The sequence below is a fragment of the Phascolarctos cinereus genome, unplaced genomic scaffold (genome assembly GCF_003287225.1).
Source record: "Phascolarctos cinereus isolate Bilbo 61053 unplaced genomic scaffold, phaCin_HiC Scaffold_4;HRSCAF=312, whole genome shotgun sequence".
Classification (NCBI taxonomy): Eukaryota; Metazoa; Chordata; class Mammalia; order Diprotodontia; family Phascolarctidae; genus Phascolarctos; species Phascolarctos cinereus.
The window spans coordinates 710,091,263-710,102,855 of record NW_027555847.1 but is presented as its reverse complement, the minus strand read 5'-3'; the positions used below and the strand labels follow the sequence as shown (position 1 = coordinate 710,102,855).

The 11,593-nt window shown below is 50.8% G+C and overlaps 1 protein-coding gene across 1 annotated transcript in view; it reads right to left on the bottom strand.

The window, feature by feature from the left end:
* Positions 1–1,016: 1,016 nt before the first annotated feature.
* The window catches only part of HNF1A (HNF1 homeobox A), a 28,867-nt gene continuing 18,290 nt past the window's right edge, over positions 1,017–11,593 (bottom strand). The window contains exons 2-10 of the mRNA XM_021007985.2: positions 10,595–10,794; positions 9,115–9,301; positions 8,043–8,278; positions 7,675–7,838; positions 5,451–5,652; positions 3,411–3,602; positions 2,855–2,976; positions 2,662–2,755; positions 1,017–1,274 (exon numbers count right to left, since the gene is read on the bottom strand). Coding sequence (XP_020863644.1) covers positions 1,147–1,274; positions 2,662–2,755; positions 2,855–2,976; positions 3,411–3,602; positions 5,451–5,652; positions 7,675–7,838; positions 8,043–8,278; positions 9,115–9,301; positions 10,595–10,794 — 1,525 coding nt within the window. The 3' untranslated portion in view covers positions 1,017–1,146. The remainder of the gene's footprint in view (positions 1,275–2,661; positions 2,756–2,854; positions 2,977–3,410; positions 3,603–5,450; positions 5,653–7,674; positions 7,839–8,042; positions 8,279–9,114; positions 9,302–10,594; positions 10,795–11,593) is intronic.

Genomic DNA, 11,593 nt, shown 5'->3' with positions numbered 1-11,593 from the left:
ATTTATAGGCTCTCCCCTTCTCGGGAGCAAGCAGCAGGAGATCTCTGTGTCGCGTTCATTCCCCTCCTGTCCCTGTTCAGGAACCACAGGCCCAGGGGATCCCCACAAGCAGAGCCCCAGCGCCCTCGGCCAGAGAGGATGGATGGCCGGAGCCTCCGGGCCATTCCCATTCGGGGTGGTGGTGTCTCCTGGGAGCAGTCGTTCAGCCTCTCCTGGCCTTGCCCCTCTTGCATGGCTGGACCTGCCTCCCCAGGAGAGTCCAGCCTCCACAATCGTCCTGAGTACTTGGGAGCATCCACCTCTCCATCACGATGTTGCCAGAGTCACAGGGCATCTGGTAGGGTAGCAGATGGTGGAGATGGGGAGGCAGGGGCCGCCCTCCCCCAGGGGAGCCCAGGCCCACGGTGACATCTACAGAAGTGCCTGATAGAACTGGGTAAAGGAAGGAACAAAGAGCTGTAGCTGGAAGGAGGAGAACCAAACCCGCATAGGAGTCGTCCAGAAGCATGCTGCCAAATCAGCGGCTCAGGAATGGGGCTGGGGAGGGGGCCCTGTCCAGCTGCCCTTTCTGCTTATTGCTGGGAACTTTCACTAGAGAGGCCAGAGCAAAGCTTACTGGCTGACATGGGTGGTCACGAGGTGGGTGGCAGCAGCCTTGATGTGGGAGGACTGTGTCCTGCCCTTCCCCGTCCCTCTGGTTTGGCTCTGACACTGGCCGATGAGCCTGAGCTTGGGGAAACTGGGCAGGCCCAAAGAATTGGTGATCAGGGCTCCCCAGGGTTGTGGGGCTGGGGGAAAGGAGAGCTCCAGATGGAGGCAGGGGGTCCTGGTGAAGTCCCAGCTCTGCCATGCACTGGCTCTGTGCGCCAAGGATCACCTACATCTTCACCCCCCAGGCCTCAGTTTCCTCCTTCATAAAATCATGACCTCCAAGGCCCTCTTCAGCCTTCGAAGCTGGCAGAGAAGAGTTGGGGGGGGGGGTCGAGGTCCCCAGGATTCCTTCTGAGATTGGGCTTCTTAAAGAGTTTTCCCAAGGGTCCTTATCCCTGTGTGGCAGTGGAGGTCGAGGGAGGCTTCTCCTACCCCCTTCGGTAGGCAGTGCCCCTTCCCAACAGAGCCCCGGCACCTGGAGGGTGGTCGCCATGGTTACTGAGAGGAAGACGCCATGTGTGTGGAGATGAAGGTCTCAATGACGCCGTGGTTGGAGGACAGGAGCTGGCTGTGGCTACTGGTGGACTCTGAGCCCTGGTACAGTACCAGGCTGCTGGAGGAGACTGCAGAGGCAAGGATGGCCGGTGAGCTGGGCAGCCTCCCAGGCGGCATCTAGTATGACCCCCTCCCCACACCATACAGATGAGGAAACTGAGGCACAGTGAAGCACCCTCCCCAGAGTCTACAGTGTAAGCCAGGATGTAATAATAGCAATGGTGGTGACAGTGATGATAGCTAGCATTTATAGATAGCGAGGTCCCACATACTGCTGCATCCTCACAATAACCCTGGGGAATAGATATTATTATCCTTGCTTTACAGATGAGGAAACTGAGACCAAAAGAGGTTAAGTGACTTGTTCAAGGTCACACAGTTATTAAATCTGAAGCTGGATTTGAACTCAGATCTTCCTGATTCCAGGCCCAGTAGTATTTGGATTCAGGCCCTCTGAGGACAACCATTTGCCCAATGGGCTATGAAGTAACTCCTGCCATTTTGGAAGTGGTAGCTGAGGTAAACAGCCCAGCGGTGGTGTGGATAGAGCGCTGGAGTGGGGGGTGGGAGGGACTCAGTTCAAATCCAGCCTCGGACCCTAACTAGCCATGTGACTGCACAAAGTCACGTAACACTTCTCAGCCTCAGTTTCTTCATCTGTAAAGTGAGGGGATTAACAATAATAGTGCCCACCTCCCAGGATTATTGCGAGGTTTAATAACACACAGAAGGTGCTACAGAAATGATACCTCATCTAGCGAATACTAGGATGATTTCCGAGGGCCTCTGTTTCCGTATCTACAGTTTCGATGGGCTGAATTAGACAAGGTCTAGGATCCCTTCCAGCTCTGCATCTGTGATCCTCTGACCCGGCTGGCCTCCTAGGACTCCCATCGGGGGAAGGTTGTTCTCTCCCCTTCCCCTACCCCTAGCTGAGGTGGCTCAGTAGATGGAAGGCTGGATTTGAGAAGACCTGAGTTTGAATCCTGCCTGGGACACTAGCTGTGTGACCCCACATAAATCATGTGACCTCTCCCAGCCTCAGTTTCCTCATCTGTAAAATGGGCAGTTTGGACTCTGGCCTCCAAGATCCCTCCCAGCTCTAAATCCATGACCCTGTGATTCCCTGCTATTGTGGGCTGTAACTGCTTTTGCGTCTTTTCCCTGTCTTTCCCCCTCTCGATTTTCCCTTTCTTCCCTAATAGAGCCAAACTGGACCACAAGTCTGGCCTCCTCATTGTATGAATGAGTAACTGACTTGCCCAACATTATCCAGCTAGGAAGGAAGTCGGAGTCAGAATTTGAATCCAGGTCCTCTGACTATGACCCCACATTGCCTCCTCCCTCTCAGCAAACATGGGCTCACTGTGTGATCCCTCCAGAGGGTTTGGGGCAGGGAGGTGGGACATCCCTCACCAGCTGGGCTGGTGCTGAGGCGATGTCCCTGCTGGATACCTGGGTCCTGGCTGGGGATGTGGATGGTCGAAGCCTGAGACACTGGTGTGTGTAACCCGGACTCGCTGGGGGTCTCAGAGTCTGAGCTGAACACCTAAGGGAGAAGAGATGCCGAGTCACGGGAGATTGAGGGCAGCTGGGGCCTGAGCACCTTGGACAGCGGCCACAGGCTGTCATCCCCTTTCTGCTTTACCTGCTTGGTGGGCGTCAGGCTGGCAAGCGCACTGAGGTTGGCAGTGTCGGTGATGAGCATGGTCTGGGGAAGGAGGCCAGTGTGTGTGTACTGAGTAACATCAGGTTTGTGACTGTAGAGGGCTGTGGAGAAATACAAATGAGAAGAGAAGCCACATAAAACACAGGGACCAGGGACCCTAATTAATCAGGGGCACACTTAGCTGGTGACGCCACGCCTTTTCTGAGTGGTCCCAAGCAATGACCCGAAGAGATTTCTGCTTCCAGAGGGAAGGAGGTGTAGATAAACTGTAAAGTGCTTTGCTTTGATGTGTGAATGACCATGCCTGCTGTAAGCTGTTAATACAGTCATTTGTAGTGCTTCCAACTTTGTCTGTCCTGCTGTCAGAGCACAGGACTGACCTAAGTGGGAAAAGGCACTTTCTCATCGCTGGGACCCTTGGGGGACCAGTCAGGCTGGGACTGCCCAACCCTCTCCCACAACCATCACTGTGGGGCTCAAGCTGGGGAGTGTGGAAAGGAAGCGGAATGGCCTCTGGGGGGACCAGGCGCCTCACCATGAGGACTCTGAAGCTGGGCCATGGTGGCCATGAAGGGACTCTGGGCCATGTGGCCCTGCACCTGTTGCATGAGCGGCTGTTGATAGGAGGGATGCAGTGGCTGGGAGAACTGGACAGGCTGCAGGGTGGTCAAGCTGCTGCCCATGCTGTTGATGACAGGCACACTCTGGGCCTGGCTGGAGGCTAAGCCTAGAACACAGATGGGAAGAGACTAGAACCTACTTCCCTGTTCCCCTTCTGCCCTCATATCCACCAGGAGGCCCAGGTGTGTTCAAGCTCTCTGGGTCAGAGGCGAGAACCCAAGAGGCCCTGCAGGGCTTGGGGCCTGGGGCAAAACTCATGTTAATTTAGAATATATAATCTAATATCATCTGTAAAATTTAGGTAACATAATTACTGGTCTCCCTGTCCCCATTCTTTCCCCTTTCCAAATCATTCTTCGTACAGCTGCCAAAATTATCTCCATAAAGCACAGACCAGACTAGGTCATTCCCCTGCTTAGTAATATGCAATGGCTCCCTATTTCTCCTAGGATAAATCCCAATGCTCTAGTCTGAAATGGGAGACGCTGCACAGTGTAAACACAACCTCTCTTTCCAGCCTTCTCTCCCATTACTCCCCTTCATAGCCATCCCCCAGCTTTCTCTAGAGTGGTTTGCAAAGGCCATACACCTTAAAGGTGTACCTAACCCAACCTGCACCGGAAGAAGAGTATCATCTACACCATACTCCAGCCTTTCCCCAACAATGACATGGCAGTTTTTTGAATCCTGGAAGACAGCCTTCTCTTCTACAGACTGAAACACTCCCAGATCCTCTAACTGACCTTCATGTGACATGAAAAATTCAAGGCCTTTTGACTCATTTCCCCCAAAACCATGGAGCCCAGAACTCAACAGTCTTCCATATACAAGCTGGCCGAGGCAGCACCCAGGACGGGCACCTCTTCATTCTTGGACTCCAGGACATTTTGAATACCATTCAAGGTCTCACCAGTTTGGCTGGCCACCATATCACACCTCTTCCAAGTTCAACATTAAAAGCTCTTCCCTGAAGCCTGCTGGAAGTGTTTTCTCTCAAGATGTCCCTAAGGCCCTTCATCTGGATTCTTGTGGATAATCACAGAATTTATGTCCGAACAGTACTTGAAAGCCATTGGGTCCAGCCCAGACCTCAGCAAGAATCTCCTTCTCAGCTTCCCCAACAAATCATCACCTAGCCTTTGTTCAGAGATGACCTAGGACTCCCTCATTTTCCAGATGGGGAAATTGAGGCCCAGAGTGATTAAATGGCAGAGTCAGGATTCTAACTCAGGTCCTCTGACCCCAAAGCCAGTGCTCTATTCTCTGACCCACAATACTCCACCATCCCTGCTTTCTGGGAATTTAGATTGGAACCCTATGTCCCAGGCTCTCCAGAAGACTTTTGGGGAGATCGTCTTTTCCCAGCATTTCCTTTTTCCCACGTACCAGAAACAAGAGTTTGTGTGGTATAAAGGAAATAGGAATGAGGGGTCCCAGCTCTTCTGTTAGCTTCCTGTGAGACCTGGGAAAAGTCACTTCACTCTTTGGGCTTCCATTTCTTCATCTTTAAGACAAGAAGATGGTCTCTATGGCCCCTTCCAGCTCCAAGAAATTCTCTGTTCTAAGGCCTCTCCCAGCTCTGACACCGTGTGTTCTAGGTTTCTTCTCTGTTCTGAATGCTGTGTTCTAGGCTCCCTCCCAGCTTGGACATTTCCCTGTCCTAAGAATGCTGCCAGCCCTGACATCCCCTGTTCTAAGGCCTCTCCCAGCTCTGACACCATGTGTTCTAGGTTTCTTCTCTGTTCTGAATTCTGTGTTCCAGGCTCCCTTCCAGCTTGGACATTTCCCTGTCCTAAGAATGCTGCCAGCCCTGACATCCCCTGTTCTAAGGCCCCTCCCAGCTCTGACATTCTCTGTTCTAAGGGTCCCCCAGTTATGTTAGTCTCCATTCAGCTAGCTGGAGCCTTGGGGCCATGTCTCCCCTCTCTGTTCCCCTCACCCTGACCCAGCTCACCAATGACCAAAGTAGAAGCTCCTGTGTTGGTGAAGGTGGGGCCCAAGGAAGAAGGCTCGCCTGCCCCAATGGCCATGACCCCAGGGAGCGAGGCCATGATCAGGTTCTGAGGCTGCTGGTTGATCCCTGGGGGCATTGGCTCTAAATTGTGCAGAGCAGTCAGGGTGCTGACGGGGGGGAGGGTCCCCCCAGAGGCCGAGACCTGCACAGGAGGAGAGAGAGTCAGTCCTGCAGTCAGTATGGAGAACCACAAGATGGGAGATGAGAGGGGGCGGCTCATAAAACCCAAAGGAGGCACACCTGCCACCATCTCCCCATCACCCCTCCCTACCCCATTTTACAGCCTCCGTCATTGGAAGGCAGTGTGCCTGCAACAGTGGGATTTCCCCTCAGGGGCAGCAGCTCCATGCAGGTCTCTGGCCCTAGTCTGGGTCAACACCACCCTTTGAGGGGGTTTCCCTTGAAGGGAAGAATGGTCTGGTAGAAAGAGCACAAAATTTAGAATCTTGAGACTTGGGTTCAAACCCCAGTTCTGCTAACTACCCATGTGGCCCTGGACAGATTGCTTCACCTCTGCACCTCAGCTTCCTCCTCTGTACAGGGTCAGAATCTGTGTCCTTTGTTGTTTAGTCATGTCTGACTCTGTGGCCCCATTTGGGGCTTTCTTGGCAAAGTTGCTGAAGCAGTTCGCCATTTCCTTCTCTAGGAAACTAAGGCAAACAGGGTGAAGTGACTTGCCCAGCGTCACACAGCTAGTAAGGGCCTGAGGTCGGATTTGAACTCAGGCCTGACTCCAGGCCCGGGGCTCTACGCATTATGGCACCACCTAGCGGCCCTCTGTGTTCTTTAGGTTCTTCTATCTCATGACCTTATGAAACCATGACTTGCTGTATCTTAATTCCTGTTGCTGACGCTCACTGTGGCCAAGTCGCTTCAGTTCTCTGGACCTCAGTGTCCTTGTCTCTAATAAGGGAATAATCGTCCTTTTCACTGCACCCCTCACAGGGTCATTGGGAGGAAAGTGCTTTTTAAAACTAGAAAGGATATGCCCTACAGGAAAATTGAAGGGGAAGGAGATACAAGGAGGGGGGGTGAGGTAGAAGGGAGGGCAGATGAGGGGAAGGGGTATTCAGAATGCATGCCATCTTGGGGTGGGGGGAGGGACGAGATGGGGAGAAAATTTGGAACTCAAGATCTTGTGGAAATGAATGTTGAAAACTAAAAATAAATTAATTTTTTTAAAAAATTAGAAAGGATATTCTTGGGAGACACGGTTTGGGATCAAATCCCATCTCTGACACATGCTGACTGTGTGACCCTGGACGAGTCACTCTCTGTGCAGCGTAGGTACTAAATCTGTGTCGCTGAAGGGAAACCTCACCTGAAGCTCCCTATACTGATGCATTCACCAGTCTGGTGATCTGCTTTTCTTGAAGCTATTTTTATTATATAAGAAATTATATTTTTTAAATTTTTTCTTATATAATTTTTCTTACACAAGTATTATTGCTTCAGTGGCAGCCCCAGTGTAGGGCAGCTGAGGGGACACAGCCCCCAGCCTCTGCCTCCTTAAGAGAGCAGGAACAGGTTGCCAAGCCTAGGAATCGTCCCAAGAACTGGAGCGGATGCCTTCCTGCAGCCCTGGGCACAAGCCAACAGATCTGAGTAAGCTCATTGTGGGCCAATACTCTTTCATTTGTTGTCTTTTTTTCCCCTAGCGCAGCTATGGTACAACTTAAATAGTTGTTGCTTCGTTGAATGACTAAGTGAATGAATGACTGATTGATGTTGTTAACTGGATCTACTGACTCCAGTAAAATGGAAACTCCTTAAGGGCAAATACTGCCTTGCACACATAGTGACTTGCACACAGTAGGCTCGTTCATGTTTGTTGCATTGAATCGAATTGAACTGACAGTCTGCCAAGGAGGCTACCCAGGATGGTCCTGAGCATTCCTACTGGACTAGGGAAAAAAGGCTTCCATGAGTGGAGCTTTCTTCATAAGAAGCAGCATGATGGAAGGGAAAGAATGAGATACTGGCAGTTGGTACAGAACAGTTCCAGCTCCCCTCTCTGAGCCTCAGTTTTCTCATCTGTAAAATGATGATACCTACCTCAGAGTGGTGTCATGGCCTTATCATTCCTGGAGCAGAAGAAGGGGGAGGGAGTGGTCCTGGCTACCAGGGAAGCTGGAAGGAGGGCCCTGGCTGAGCTGGCACTCACCAGCTTGGCATCAGTGCTGAGCAGGCTGTGGCTGGGCTCCAGGCCGGGGGGGGATATCTGGTGCAGGACGGTGGGTGTTGTTACCATGCCACTCCCTCCATGGCCACTGCTCCCTGATGATTCTGCCTCGCTAGTTGGCTGTTGGCTATAGCGTACACCTGGAGCTGGGATGGGAGGGGTGAAGATGAGGCCCACACCCTCAGATCCCTTCATCTCCACCCTTCCCTATGTCCTTTCCCAATTCTCTTGTCCATCCTTCCCCCACCCATGCCTGTCTCCTCCACACAAAGGTCCCCAGAGGATCAAAGCCATCTGGAGATCCAAAGGTAAGTCCTCCCCCTTCTGCATTACCGCCGGCCCCCACTTACCATGGACTTTGCTGGGGGAGATGGAAGGTGGGGGGAGGCCAGGGGAGCCATGTGAGGACAGTGAAGTGCCAGGGCCAGGCTGGGGCCCACTGAATGTATCCATGGCTAACTTGTGCCGAAAGGCCTCTTCCTTCCGCCGATTGGCAAACCAGTTGTAGACGCGTACCTCGGTGACCAGGTTAGAGCCCAAGCCCTGGGCCTGTGATGGGGAGACCCCTCTCTGGATGCACTCAGCCCTGTGGGGGCATCACCCAGGCCTGGTGAGCTCCACAGTGGGGATTGTGGCAGGATGGAAGGGCTGGGGGAGAAGGGTCACCCACCACCAAACTGTACTTAGCTTACCTAGAGATAGAAGCCTTATTGCTAGAGCCACCGCCTGTTCTCTTCTCACTCCTATCACTACTGGAAATTCTCAGAATCACCAAAGTTCAGCATGGGAAAGAACCTCACAGGCCATCTCATCTAACCCTAATCTTATCAGGAAGTGTTCCCCTACAAAAGGTATGGCCTTGGGAAGGGAAACCCAGAGTGGGGGGCAGGAAAACCCTTTACTTTCTAAGGAAGACCAGGATTGCTCTCATAGTTAGGAAGTTTTCTCTCATAAGACAAAGACTACATTTGAATGTTCTGCTCTCTGGGGCCAAGCAGAGTAGTCTTAACCTTAGATCATCAGGGTAGCAGCTACAGCTAGGACTATTCACCAGCATGTTCCTATCCAAGGACCTGAAAAGTTCTGGATCACTGCAGGGTACCCCTTAGAGGAGTAGGAGAAGCCCCCACTTCCTCCCCAGAAGAGAAATAGTTGAGCTAACAAATTGGGTGTCAGTCCTCCCTGCTGAGAGTTTGGGGGTGGGGGAAAGGAAGCAGGAAGAGATGGGAACAAGCCAGGGGGAGCCCGAGATTAGAAATTAACTTCATCTGAATCTGTGCCTGGCATGTTCTTCTGGAAAGTCTGTGGACAATTCCTATTCCTTCCTAGGGCTCAGACAATATCTGGGTCAGCACCAGGGACAGGGACAGGGAGAGAGACAGAGGGAGGGCTCCCAGATCCTTGAACCATGCAAGCCTTTACCTGTTACACTCTTCCACCAGAGCCTCTCTCTCCTCCTTGCTGGGGTTCTTCTGCCTCTCATAAGCCTGGAACAGGATCTGCTGAGAGGCCGGACCCCACTTGAAACGGTTCCTTCTCCCCTTCTTGGTGGGCAGCTCATCTCCCATGGGCTCCTCAGCTAGTACACCCTGTCCCGCGTGGGTGAATTCTGTGGGTATGTGGAGCCGTGAGCAGATCCTACCCTACACCCTGGGTCCTGGGTCCCTGTTTGCCCTCCACTGCCTGTGGTCATTTGAATGAGGTGGACATCTGCCCACCCTTTTCCCAAAGGCCCAGAAGGAAACTGGACAGGTCACCCCTAGAGAGAGGACCTAGCTCTTCTGCTCCCTCCTAGAGGAGGGATGAACAAGTTAGGAGTGTGGAAATAGTTTCTAGACAGTAGGTTTGGGCTGTAGGGACACAGGGTCATGTCCTTTAGCCCCTATCTCCAAAACTGCCCTAGGTAGGGGGAATAGACCGTATCCATGGAGTGTGATTTGAGGGACAAGAAAGAGCTCCCAGCCCCCAAATATCTCTCCCACCATCATTTCATTTGCTGCCCCCCTCTCCACAAGTACCTCACCTTCAGGCAACTAAGTGGCATAGTAGATAGAAATCTGGGCTTGGAGTCAGGAACATCTGAGTTTAAATCCTGTCTCAGATACTCACTTAGCTATGTGACCATGGACAAGTCATTAAACATTTCTCAGCCTCAGTTTCCTCATCTGTAAAATGAGGGTAATAATAGCACCTACCTCATGGGATTGTTGTGAGGCTCAAATTGGATAACATTAAAGCACTTTGTGAATCTTAAAGCTCTATTATAAATGCTAGCTAGTATTATTACTATATATAGTTATTCCTTCCACATCACAACTTTCTCCATCGTGGTCTTGATATATCGTGGGTTGGTAAAAGCAATTAAATGGGAATTTGGGAGAAGTTTTGCAGAAGCTGTAGATGACATGTGAAGGCCAGCAGACAGCACAGAAAAAGTTTAGAAACTCAGAAATTATAAAATTTTTGTATAGTACTATATAATATCAACCCAAATTTTATAATAACTGTGAACACTCCATGAAAGAAAAAGAAAAATTCAGACTCCTTCTCTGGTACAAAGGAAGAGCCAAAAAAGTTTACGTAGATTTTCCAGGTCATGGGGGGCACCGCACCCCTAATCCCTGCAATGTGGAAAGGATAATTGTACATATATCTACACATGCTGTCTCCTCCCCACCCCCCACCCCCATCAAATACAATCTCCTTGAGGGAAGGGACTGCTTCCTTTTTGTCTTTGTATCCTCAGCACCTGGCACATAGTAGGTACTTAACAAACGTTCACTGATTTGGTTGGTGTTGAATTTGTCTCTCTACTTTCTCCCCCTGCCCCTCCCCCACAAAATATAAGCAAAAAAGTTCAGGGCGGCATAGAAACATGAAGAAGCCAGTGGTTATTACTTACGCTGGGCCACCTCCCGCTGCTTGCGGACATACCAGGTATACAGGGCAGCCCGCTTCTGAGTCTTCATGGGGGTGCCTTTGTTGAGGTGCTGAGACAGGTGGGACTGGTTGAGACCAGTGGTGTCTACCACCTCCCTCTGCGGAATGTTGTGCTGTTGAAGGTAGGACTTGACCATCTTTGCCACACGCCATGGGTCCTCCCTGGGAAGAGTAGAAAATTACTGTAGCAAGTGTGGGGAGGTGGATTCTAGGAAGGCTCTCCCTGGCAACTCCCAAGACTACATTGGGGTCCCTTCAGGCCAGCCTACTCCTGGGAAATGAGAGGATTGAGGGGATTAGGACAGCAAGTGGTTAATGGTCAGAATTGAATGAACCACACTGACTTCATCTTGTGACATTCTGCGGCTAGCTCAGTTCCTTTTCTGTTCAATTATGAGTCCAGCCCAACTTCTATCTTGTGAGAAAACCTTATTCAGTTGTGGGAATTGGGAGAAAACCTTATTGTGTTGTTTGAACCTAGCTCTGCATGGCTGGGAAGCTATACCACCTCTACCTGCTGTGTAGAGACCCTTAATTAAGGATCTCAATTATGCTGACCAGAAACCCAGTCAGACCTAAAGATTGAGACAAGGAATTTTCTCACACTTTACATCTCAAGCAATCCATATGTCTTATCTGAAAACTGGCCCCATATTGATCACTTAGTTATGGTTCCCATGTTTCCTTGATTGTTTACAGACACTTGGGGGAGTGGGACACCTTTTTTTCTAATTTCAGGGAATTGAACCTATTCACTCTCTCCCTCCCAACTTAGAAAGTCCCTTATCTTTCATCCAATTAGAAATCAAATTACCTAATGTTGTATCCTGGTTAATTGTTTCCTTTTAATTAATTGCCTTATCTGATTAATTGTTTTTAGTGTATAAAAAGTCCCCCTGTATTAAGGGTCCAGCCCTAAGCATGGGAAGCCTAACTTGTTAGGTAATTGGCACGCAATGCT